The sequence below is a fragment of the Neophocaena asiaeorientalis genome, unplaced genomic scaffold (genome assembly GCF_003031525.2).
Source record: "Neophocaena asiaeorientalis asiaeorientalis breed wild unplaced genomic scaffold, Neophocaena_asiaeorientalis_V1.1 scaffold558, whole genome shotgun sequence".
NCBI classification, from domain to species: domain Eukaryota; kingdom Metazoa; phylum Chordata; class Mammalia; order Artiodactyla; family Phocoenidae; genus Neophocaena; species Neophocaena asiaeorientalis.
The window spans coordinates 758,349-770,679 of NW_020172780.1; the positions used below are offsets into that span (position 1 = coordinate 758,349).

General features: G+C 53.2%; 1 protein-coding gene across 2 annotated transcripts in view; it reads right to left on the reverse strand.

The window, feature by feature from the left end:
• The window catches only part of PHF2 (PHD finger protein 2), a 47,928-nt gene that overhangs the window by 17,368 nt on the left and 18,229 nt on the right, over window positions 1–12,331 (reverse strand). For both annotated transcript variants that reach the window (XM_024741342.1, XM_024741341.1), the window contains 7 exons: window positions 11,315–11,475; window positions 6,270–6,411; window positions 5,264–5,450; window positions 3,941–4,103; window positions 2,900–2,987; window positions 2,349–2,455; window positions 675–766 (listed from right to left, as the gene is read on the reverse strand). In XM_024741342.1, coding sequence (XP_024597110.1) covers window positions 675–766; window positions 2,349–2,455; window positions 2,900–2,987; window positions 3,941–4,103; window positions 5,264–5,450; window positions 6,270–6,411; window positions 11,315–11,423 — 888 coding nt within the window. In that variant the 5' untranslated portion in view covers window positions 11,424–11,475. The remainder of the gene's footprint in view (window positions 1–674; window positions 767–2,348; window positions 2,456–2,899; window positions 2,988–3,940; window positions 4,104–5,263; window positions 5,451–6,269; window positions 6,412–11,314; window positions 11,476–12,331) is intronic.

Sequence of the window (12,331 nt, forward strand, 5' to 3'; positions counted from 1 at the left end):
GGACAGGGAGTCCCAAGGCTGACCAGGCCTCTCCCCTCCCTCTGTACCAACAATCCAGGCAAGATGCCAAAGGAAGTTGGAAGCTGCTTCTCTGGAGCCTCCATTAGAAGTAGCTGCTGCATGGATGCTAGCGAGGGTGCTAATGCTTTACAGGGGGGGCATGAGGTGGGGCCCAGACATGCTGCTTCAAGAGAGCCATGAGGGGCAAAGGGCAGTGCTACTGTGGTGGTGGTTGGGGGGGTGATGGAGGGGCATGGGGCAAAGGGACTGTCCTAGTCACAGAGCAAAGCCAGCTTCTGAGTTGATGCCTGGGACAGCCAGTAGGACAAAGAGGACATCTCCACTCTCCTCTTCAGAGCCCTGAACATCCAACCAGTCACTGACTCGAGTCCTCCCTGCTCCCTGTGCTTTTGGGTTCGCACAGTGCTGTCTCCACCACCTGATTTCCTCCCACTGAATCTCCCTGCCGCCCAGCCCCCACCCCTCAGGCCAGGTCCCTAGATGGAGGGCTCTGTCCTGCACCTGCCCCCACCATCAGGTGTCTGACCTGGCCAGGTGGCACCCACCTGCTTTTCACATGCTAGTTCCCACCAAAGGAAGGACAAGCCCTGGGAATGACTCCTCGCCTGCCACCCTCCCTTCTGCCCTGGATCACGCCTAGTACACATCCCTACCTGCTTTTTCGTCCATGATCTGAAAGCACCATTGAGAATTTTAGCTCCTTGGACTAAATGAGGGGGCAGCTGCTTCCCAGACTTGTGAGAACCTGGGGGAAGACAGACGGGTTTGCTCAGGAGGGTGCCCACTCTCACCTGCCGCCTGCAGGTGACTTAAAGCCCCAGTGGTGGGGGACGCTCAGGGCCAGACCTTTCAGAGGCCTCTGCCCACTGCCACCTGCCCAACTGCCAACGGCTCCTCTTGGAACCTAGGGGATGCCCACCTAAGATGCCCTGCGAGGGGCAGGATTGGCCTTCCCATTGTCTACACACCAGGCCCCTTATGCAGGCGGCCCAGCTCCTCCCTCCACCTGGTCCCCAGCCTGCATCAGTGAGGGACCACAGTCATGCCCCAAACCAAGCATCCCTAGATGCTTTCTGATTCCCACCCTCACACTGCCCCCTGCATAGCTGAAGGATGCTGGGCAGTGGGTCCAGTTCCTGCTGGGGTGGCTCAGGGCAAGCACCACCACAAACACACCCCTGGGAGCTGGAGCCAGCCCCAAACAAAACGGACAGAGCATTCCCCCTTCAGGCAGAGAGCTCAGCATCGAGGCAGAGCAGCCCCGAGCTCTGACACCACCAGGTGACCATTTGTCTGGCCTGTGGCAAATCCCTGGGTCCTCTCAGCTCTGGGGCTACTGAGCTGCCAGCCCCTTCACAGAGGAAGGCCTGAGGCAGAGAGGCAGGGGCAGCTCAGAGAGGCCCAGCTAGTCAGCGGTCACCCTGGTCAGGCTGTCCCAATGTCCCCAAGTGTGACTCCACCCACACGACCCCCATTCCATCTCCCTGGCAAGAGGCCCCTAGGGCAGGGCACTTGCTCTGCCAGGGTGGAGCACAGGGCTTGAATTTAGAGAGTGATGGAAGAATTTCACTGAAACTTGGCCAGCCCAGGTTAAGAACCATTTTCAGCTTTCTCATCTCAAATTAGAGCCAAAGTGCAAAGGCGGTGGTCTCCACTCAGCTCTTATCGGAACACAAAACAGCAGCTTCCTGGAAGGGTGGGTGCTGCTGAAAAAGGAAGCTCTCCATGAAAGTAAATGCTCCTCCTGGGTCCTTCACCCGGCTGCAGAAAGTCTGGAGACCTGAGCAGGGGTTGGCCACCAGGAGCCAAACACTGATCCCGAAGGCACGGCCTGGCAGGGCCTAGGATGGAGGGCCATGCCCACAGAGGGCATTGACCCAGTGGAGCCCACCCCTTCCCACAGGCCTTCCACAGGGGACTCTGGCATGCACACCCACCCACCCACAGTACAGCAGGGATGCTGCAGGGGTCCCTGCAGGCCTCTCAATATCCCAACTGAGCCCTGTCAGTAACCACACAAGGCCACAGGAACCGAGCAGAACACACACCAGGTCTGGGAACATGCGGCCAGTGCTCTTTTTGCAACACCAGATGACCCTGCAGGCAGGAGTCCAGTCCAGCCCCACAGCACACAGACAGGAAAAGCAAGGCCCGTGAGCTAAGGAGACTTGCTCAGGGCCCATGAAGGCATCGCTCAGCCTGTTCCCCAGGGCCCAGCCGCCCTGCTGCATGATGGCAGAACTGTTACCACTCCCTGGCGTCCCTGAGCTCCGCACGCAAACGAACTGTCCAGAGCCGCAGGCTGAGACGCTGACCAGGGGACGTACTTTTGAACGCCTCCAGCAGGTGCTTCCCCATGTACCAGCAGGCAGTTTCGAAGTTGGGAAACTGAGTCAGGCTGCCCAGTTTCAACCTTCTTTCCACTTCGTATGCTCTGGAAGCCATAGCAAAGAACTATTCAGTGCATTAAGCCCTGAGCAGGCAATGATAAAGGAAGGTGAACCCACACTACGACCAGAGGCCACACCTACACCATGACCGCTCAGGCCTCCCTTCTGGGCACTACGCGGCAAGGTGGACCAGAGGACCACATCAGGATGAGCGCTTTGCGTTAAGGGCAAGCCCTGTGGGCCGCGGCTTCCAGAGCTCTGGGTCAGTGCACAAGGAGAAGGCAGCTCGGCCTTTCAGCTCACCCCAAACCCACTACAGTCCCGAGGCTGTCCAGCGACCAGGCACCTCAGGGGCCCTGGTGAGATCATGGCCCCTCTCCTCCTTCCTCCCCACCACCCAGAGGCCCAGCCAGGACTCAGGAGAGGTATCATCACATCGATGGTGGGGACCCCGCCCAGCAGATCCTGGGAGTCAGGTGTGGCCCTACCTCATCTGCATCTCCACGCTCAGGCTGTGCAGAAAATGTCCCGCGAAGGCCAGGCAGTCCACGGGTGTAAGTGTGGCATAAATCCAGCCTGGGGAGACAGGGATGGGGCTCTCTCTTAACAGTGTTCTCATGCCAGGCTCTTGGCAGCTACTGGGCCTGACTCCTGCCAGCCCTTCCTCTGTGGCCCCATCCACCCGGGCCCCCTGGAAGGTGCTCTGGCCCTGGCTTCCGTGTAATGAGTGGGTGAGCCCTCCCAGAAGGACAGACTGTGTCCGAGCTCACAGTCTATTCTATCCAGCCCTGTATGGTACAGACAGGGAAACTGAGGCCCAGGAGCCAAGGGGACTTGCTCAGACCCACCCCAGGGTCGGGCTGCCTGGCATCCCTGATCTCCACATACAGGGGTGGAAAGAGACAGGCAGAGTTGCCACACCTCCCGGGAGAGCTGGGTTTGTCCCTACAGACTTCGGGAAATAACTGTGATGATAGGAAACAGGGGTAGGGACTAGATCAGGAGGCACTCAGAGGCACGTAAATCAGTGGAAATGTGAGGGCCTCCATATACGACAATTAGAAAATCTGAACACTGACTGGCTATTTGGTGATACTAAGGAACTGTTAACTGTTCCTTTTTAAAGTGTGATGACAGTATTGTAATTATGTTATCTTTAAAAGGAAACCTTACAGATACGGTGAAATATTTATGGGTGAAGCAACATGATATCTGTAAAGGGCATTTATCTGCTCATGTCATGTTTCCTCCTTCTGCATATGTTTGAGATGTTGAGATCAGCGAACACCATCTCTGACAGTGTGGCTGCGCTCTCTGGGCTGGGCTCTTGGGGCCCCATGCAATCCCACGTGCCTGGCCTCTGTGAGCACAGCCAGGCTGGAAGCTGCAGGGGCTCATGGCCCCAAGGTGGCCCCAGAGGTGACCACAGAGCAGGACTGACCCCAAGGCAAGGCAGGAAACAGCCAGGGCATGACCTCCCCTGGCAGACGTCAGAGGTGGGAGACACAACATGGGGACAGGGCACTCACCCGAGGGGATGAAGAGCGTCTGGCCCTGCTTGAGGGTGCACTTGTAGCATTTGTCCACCTGGTCAGCAAAGAACATCTCACTGTGGTTTGAGGCCGACTGCCAACGCTCATACAGGGAGATGTTGGCCGAAGCTGGCTTGATGAGATAGAAGATCTTCTCCCCCTGCCAACAAGAGGCCATTGGCGGAGCCTGTCATATGCTGGGGATGCTGGGGGTGGGCAGTGCCCATCATGTCCTGGGGATGCTGAGAGGGGACGGAGCCCACCATGTCCCGGGGATGGGTCCTAGCTTCAACAGCATCCTGCCCAGGCCCATCATTCCTCCCCTGAAACGCTGGGACCACATGTGCTTTGCAATTCAGATGTCTGCGTGTTAGGAAGACTCTAGGCACTGGCGCCTCCGGCATGTTCAGGGCAACCCCTACCACTCCACACACCATATCTCCGCAGCACTATGGATGCCTATCTGCCAAGGGGAACAACGTTGTGACCTGCTGTCTGACGAGTTACAAGAAAGCTCTGCTCTTGAGAGTGGATTGGGTCCCAGCTGGAGATGGAAGGACAGCCCTGCTGCCAGCACCAGCACCAGTCCAGCCCTGCACTTGGACTAGGGAGATATAGACTATAGAGGTCCTCACTCACGAGGCACACAGGCTGAGGGTGGGGATGAACGAGGGGCGGGGGCAGGACTTGCTCAGGGCCTCGAAGGGCTAGGATCAGAAGCTGAGCTGCCTACCCTAGCCTGGGCTCTAACAGGTCTGGGGAGACCCGAGGCAAGGTGGTGAGCCCAAGGCTTAGGTTCTCCTTTTTTGTTTTTTTTTCACATCTCCCTTTTCCCCTAGCTTCCCTACCTGTCCCCAGCCAGAAGTCCCCTAGCTCTCTCTGCCACTCAGATGCCACTGCAGCCTTGCTCCCCAGCCCCCAGCCCACCCCCTCATCCTCCCAGTGGGGCATGTTCCCTCATCCCTTCTGCCAGGAAGTCTTCCCAGCACAGCTCTCCCTTCCCTGGACATGAGCCCTTGGTCACCACTGCAGTGGGCCTCCTCCAATTGCTTCATGAGCCTCAATCTTTAGAAAAGGCAACACACATGTGCTGCTCTGGTCCTGAGGTGCTCCCCCCAACCCCCATGCCTCCCAAGGGCCCAACGTCTGTGTCCCTTCTGTGGAGAAACATCTTGTCCCTCATCCCACCTGATGCTGGCCACTGTTAGGGCCTGTGGGGACTACAAACGGTCCTGCAGGTGGACAGTGGCCTGGTCAAGAGCAGGTCTTGCCCCTGAGGCCCCCGTAGGGCCCACATGGGGAGCAGAGGCCAGCGCTCACCTTGAGCACGTGGTACCATGCAGAGGCACCCCCGGAGTCAATGTGAAAGTCAGTGTAGCTGTCCTTCACACAGATCAGGCAGTACTTGGTCACCTTGGGCTTGGCCAACAGTGCGTCGTCAGGCCAGTAGTTTTCTACCCAGGACAGTTTCTTTACGATGTCAGGAGGCTCCACAAAGCTGGACATTCTGGGGGCACGGACAGGAACAGTCAGCAGTGATGGGAACCGTCAGCACATTTGTTTTGCCCACTGGGCAGGATGGGAAAGGTGCTCTGAGATGTGTGTCCCATGCCTATTTCTCCACCTCGGGCTACATGGCATTGCTCCCATTCTACAGATGAGCAAACTGAGGTTCACAGAGGGCAGAATGAGCCCAGCTGCTGGGTGTGGCTGCGGCAGGCATCCAACACTGAGCTCTCACCGAAAGACAGGCATGGAGAAGGCCTGGGAACCATCTACCCCAGAAACAACTTCCTTCTTGGAGAAATGGAAAGAGACTTGTCAGGTGGGCTCATGCTAGTGTCACCGGGCACGATGGGGCCCTGAGAGTAAATATCATTGCTCATGCACAGCCCAGGCGCTTCCTGTCAACACCTAAGGAAAAGCCACTTCTCTCCAGAGCAGACAACAGGGGCGCCTGCAACTCCTTGCCATGCTGGGCCATGTCAGACCAGATAACTGATCTCCAGGGAAGATGAGAAAAGGCAAAGGCAGCCTTTGATTCTATTAAATGTCACTGTCCTGGACAGAATGCACAATACTGCATCAAAAATATCCAGCTCAGCAGCACCTGTGCAGTGACACTTCAGCCAAGCCGAGAACCGGGTCTCAGTGTTCTTGCTGCCTTCGCCACATCTCTGCCTTCAAGGCCATGCCTGCTCGGACATGATATTCACAAATCATAAGCCAGGCCACCCTGACCTCAACAGCCTCAGTCACAGGCTTAAATCTCCAGCATGTTCCAAACTAGTATCCCTCTCCATCCCTCCACCCTGGCCCCACTCACCTGGTGTCAGAGAACTCAAGGTTGGTAAGGTTAAGGACCCGCTTGCGGTTGGTGCTGTAGTAATAGTCCACAAACTCCTTCAGTTTCATCTTGCAGTCCTTCTGCTTGGTGACGTCTGTCACGTCCACACTCCGCTCTGGGCCTGGGGAGGCAGCAGGGGAGGGTGAGCACACCCAGGGAAGATGGTGTGGCCTTCTGTGAGGTCGGGGGCCAGGATGTGCAGAGGAAATGCTCACTCACCCTCAGAAGACAACTGAGAGAGGGCTGAATGCTGAGGCTCTAGGCTCTAACGTCTGACCCTCCCCCCACCTGCCCTGTCTGCTCCTTCCCTTGGGTGGCCATGAAGACCCCCTGGTACAGTGGGGTGGCACAGTAATGAGCCTCAGCTAAGGTGGCCAGATAAGCAAATAAAAATACAGGACACCAGGTAAAAACTTACACTTCAGATAAACAATGAAGATGTTTTTAGTGCAAATATGTCCCAAATAATGCATGGACATACTTATACATAAAAAATTTTTTTAATCAAAAAAATTCTTGCATTTCTAGGACACCAACTCATTATTCTGAAAATTGAAAATAAAAGGAAAAACATTTATCCTACATTTTCTATACTTGATGGGAAAAGTTCAGGGTAAAAACTGTTGATGACAGAAATAGAGTTCTGGATAACCAAGTAACTAATAAGGGAAAGTTCTTTACAGAAGACTCACAATAGACGGAGAGAGAAGGACAGAATTAGCAAACTCTTCCTTTGCAACAGTCCTCACCGGCTGCTCAGACAGTGAGCTGAAAGGCTGATGGAGCATTCTGTGAACAGATGAGACTGCACTGCCTTGACCACTGAAAAGAAGTGGGTGGCAGCACCCCTACCCCAAGAAGGAGTCCTGCCAACAACTTGAACACAAATCTAAGCAACCTCTAACCACCCGTTACAGGAACTATTAGGGTCAGAAGAACACATTAAATGACACCACAGGGACGCTGTCAGCCAAATCCCTAATGTAAGATCTTCCCAAATCGCAAATATGAAAGATTCTCCAGAGAGATTGGTTCAAGATATCGGAGTAGAAGGACATGCGCTTACTCCCTCTTGCAAGGGCACCGGAATCACAACTAACTGCTGAACAATCATCGACAGGAAGACACTAGAACTCACCAAAAAAGACACCCCACATCCAAAGACAAGGAGAAGCCACAATGAGATGGTAGGAGGGGCGCTATCACAATAAAATCAAATCCCATAACTGCTGGGAGGGTGACTCACAAACTGGAGAACACATACCACAGAAGTCCACGCACTGGAGTGAAGGTTCTGAGCCCCACGTCAGGCTTTCGAACCTGGGGGTCCGGCAACAGGAGGAGGAATTCCTAGAGAATCAGACTTTGAAGGCTACCAGGATTTGACTGCAGGACTTCAACAGGACTGGGGGAAACAGAGACTCCACTCTTGGAGGGTGCACACAAAGTAAGCTGTGCATCGGGACCCAGGGGAAGGAGCAGTGACCCCACTGGAGACTGAACCAGACCCACCTGCTAGTGTTGGAGGGTCTCCTGCAGAGGCAGGGGGTGGCTGTGTCTCACATTTAACAAAGACCTAGAAGAATTAAAGAACAAACAAACAGAGATGAACAATATAATAACTGAATGAAAAATATACTAGAAGGAATCAATAGCAGAACAACTGAGGCAGAAGAACGGATAAGTGACCTGGAAGACATAATGGTGGAATTCACTGCTGTGGAACAGAATAAAGAAAAAAGAATGAAAAGAAATGAAGACAGCCTAACAGACCTCTGGGACAACATTAAACTCAACAACATTCGCCTCATAGCGGTCCCAGAAGGAGAAGAGAAGGAGAAAGGACCTGAGAAAATGTTTGAAGCGATTATAGTCGAAAACTTCCCTAACATGGGAAAGGAAATAGCCACTCAAGTCCAGGAAGCACAGAGAGTCCCAGGCAGGATAAACCCAAAGAGAAACATGCCGAGATACACAGTAATCATATTGACAAAAATTAAAGAAAAATTTTTGAAAGCAACAAGGGAAAAATGACAAATAACATACAAGGGAACTCCCATAAGTTTAACGGCTGATTTCTCAGCAGAAACTCTACAAGCCAGAAGAGAGTGGCAGGACATATTTAAAGTGATGAAAGGGAAGAACTTACAACCAAGATTACTCTACCCAGCAAGTATCTCATTCAGATTATAAACGTAAAAGCTTTTGCAAAGCAAAGGAAACTACAAACAAGACGAAAAGAAAAACCTCAGAATGGGAGAAAATATTTGCAAACGAATCAATGGACAAAGGATTAATCTCCAAAATATATAAACAGCTCATGCAGCTCAATATTAAAAAAACAAACAACCCAAACCAAAAATGGGCAGATGACCTAAGTAGACATTTCTCCAAAGAAGACATACAGATGGCCAAGAAGCACATGAAAAGATGCTCAACATCACTAATTATTAGAGAAATGCAAATCAAACCTGCAATGAGGTATCACCTCACACCAGTTAGAATGGGCATCATCAGAAAATCTACAAACAAAAAATGCTGGAGAGGGTGTGGAGGAAAGGGAACCCTCTTGCACTGTTGGCGGGAATGTAAATTGATACAGCCACTATGGAGAACAGTATGGAGGTTCCTTAAGAAACTAAAAATAGAATTACCATATGAACCAGCAATCCCACTACTTGGCATACGCCCAGAGAAAACCATAATTCAAAAAGACACATGCACCCCAATGTTCACTGCAGCACTATTTACAATAGCCAGGTCATGGAAGCAACCTAAATGCCCACTGACATATGAATGGATAAGGAAGATGTTGTACATATAAACAATGGAATATTACTCAGCCATAAAAAGGAATGAAATGGGGTCATTTGTAGAGACGTGGATGGATCTAGAGACTGTCATACAGAGTGAAGTAAGTCAGAAAGAGAAAAACAAATATTGTATATTAGCGCATATATGTGGAACCTAGAAAAATGGTATAGATGAACCGGTTTGCAGGGCAGAAATGGAGACGCAGATGTAGAGAACAAACATACGGACACCAAGGGGGGAAAATTGCAGGGCATTGGGGAGTGTGGTGGTATGAATTGGGAGATTGGGATTGACATATATGCACTAATATGTATTAAATGGATAACTAGTAAGAACCTGCTGTATAAAAAAATAAATAAAATAAAATTCAAAAAAGAAAAAAAAAGCAAGATTCTCCAGGACTAACAACTCCATTTCTCCAACAAACCAAGGGAATGGAAAGGGGATGGGGGCTGTTACAGAAGAGACTGAAGGGACATCAAACCCAAATGTAGTGTGTGGTCTTGTTTAGATTCAGAGTCAAACATCCAAATATAAAAAGGTGTTTTTGAGGCAACTGGGGAGAATTTAGGTGGTCTTAGGTGATTTTAAGGAATTATTGTTAGTGTCGTAAAGTGCAAGGTGGAACTGTGATTATATACTTATTTAAACTGTCTGTTAGCGCTGTGTACTGGAGTTTTCATGGGCGAAATGATGTATGTACCAGAGACTTGCCTTCAAATACTTGGGGGAGGAGGGAGTTGGGGAGACAGGAAAACAGCCAAAAGCTGATGGGTTTTGTGAGCAGTACTGGGTACATGAGGGTTCACTGCTTATTGCTCTCATTTTGTGTGTGTGTGAGTGAAAAGTTGCATAATAAAATTAAGAGCTGAAAGAAAGACATTTACAACAGAAACCTCTGGACCATCTCCTCCCCTATTCAGTAAGCCGCTTCCCACTCCTGTAAGCACAACTGGTTGGGGGGTTGGGGGGAGGCAGGGACTGCGGCAGACCTGGCCCTGCCCTTTGCAGCTGGCTGAGCCTGGGGCCTGGATGACAGAGTTGTGAGCAGGACAACACTAGCTCCTATGCAGAAACAGCTTAGAAAAATGCCTGGCACCTGGTAGACACTCACTAGTTATTAACTGTTATTACAGGTGCTACGACATGGCAGAGACAGTCCTGGACTGTGGTCATTCCCAGACTGAAAACATGAGTCCCTTCTTCCTCCCTGCCACAAGCCAGCCAGCCCTGGGGCCTCCCCTGGTGGGCTTCGGCTCCAGAGAAGGGGTGTTTCCCACCCCGCCCCCTGTTCTCTGGAATGCCACTGGCTTCCTGTGTGGCTTGTACAGATGATCTCATTTAATCCTCACACCCATCTGCCCCCTGCCCCCCATTCATGAGCCTTACAGATGCAGAGGGTCAAGAGCTCAGTGATGGAACAACTTGTCTGAGGGTTTCAGCACCTGTGCCCTCTCCTGCCCAGTGTGCGGCCAGAGCTGGCCTGGGCATTTGCCTTTTCAGGGTCTTTCCTCTCCCCTCTCCTCTGGCCACCCAGGCATCCCTGTGAACACCCCAATCCCCAGCAACCATGAGGGCCGCAGAGCCACGGCTGTGAGGCCACCAGCCCTGCCAAGGTCACTGCAAGCACGTGCTAGCCTCTCCGTGCCAGATGATGTCCCAGCACATACAAGCACTTCATCCACCCAGAGGTGTCCTGACCGAGGGTGTCCACAGCACTGGGAGCTGCCAGGGAACACAAGACAGGGCGCCAATAGCACCAGCTAGAACCCAAAGGGATCCAGAAGAGGAGGTAGTCCTGGGGCCATGGGACGGCGTGTCCACGGCAGACAAGGGAGGTCAGCCCCCAGGTTGGCCCCAGCAGAGGCTGAGGAGGACATGGCATGAACATCAGGAACTGTGGACAACACAGCTGGCGTCCTCCCAGGCATGACTATCATTAGCGCCCAACAGTACTATAGCTGGCAGAATCCAGGGGTCCCCATGAAGCCCCCATTTTGTGGGCAGAGTAACTAAGAAGGGAAGGGGCCTGGGTCCCGCATCATTTGCTGGGGCATGGGGTCTCATTCTAAGAGCACCCAGAACGGAACAAGGAGACCCTGAGTCACACTGGCTCACATGGCTCTGAGACACAGTCAGGGCCTAGGCAGCATATACAGGGACTCCTGGCTCAGGAAGCCCACAACTCACTTGCAGGAAAGGGCACTTACCCACGTAGTTCTCGACGTCGCTGACATAGAAGGTGGGGGCTGGGACCGCCAGGCCCAGCCCATCTTTCTTGGGGACAAGGATGGGCTCAGTGAAGCCATGCTCTTCCATGTAGCCCAGCGTGAGCTGGTTGCCCGTCACGCGGGCCACCACGTCTTCCGCGCTGCAGGGAAATACAAGTCAGGGGTCACATCAAGCCCAGGTCCCAGCCTCCATGATAGGCCTGGACAGGGCCTCAGGGCTGCAGACATGGAGCCTGAGCTCCAGGCACACACCGCCCATGCCCCAGAAGGAGGACCTGACACGGTGCCACACTCAGTGGTCACAGGGCAGCCACAAGGTAGACATGACAGGGTCCCACACACTCGTCACAGACAGGAACCTTGAGGTCCAGGAGGTCTGGGCACCTGTCCAGGGCCATGGTGAGTAGAGAATGGGGACACACTACACCCATCCCTCTTACTATGGCAGAGGGAGCCTCCAGACATGTGAGCGAGATCCCTCCCCCACCTCCCTTGCTCTCCACTCAGCCTCCACTCGATAATATTCCTCTCAAGTGCTCAGAGATCAGACCCCTGCATGGGGGTAGGTCTAAGGACACAGCAGATGGAGATAAACCCCTTTACAGAGAGAACCTACCCCCTGGACAAGCCAAACACAGGACCCAGAGCTGGGGTGGGATGCTGTGGTCAGCAGCTCTCCTGCCTCCCTGTGTGTCGGATGCTGCCCTGGGCGCCAGAGACCTGTGGGACCCAGCTGGAAAGACCCCTGTGTGGTGACGCTGGAGAGGGGCTTTCATCAGATGAGCATGCAAGGCCATTAACCCACAGCTGAGAGCAGTGCTGTGGTGGAGACAGCAGGAAGCAGTGCCAGACTGGGCCTGTCGAAGCCTGGGGGAGCAGGAGTGAGAGGGGCAGGGCTCCGAGTAGAAGAAATGTACCAGCAAAGGCCTTGGAGGGAGGAGGATGTGGCAAGTGTGAGGAATAAGAAGGACCTGGGTGGCTGGGGGCGGGGGGGCG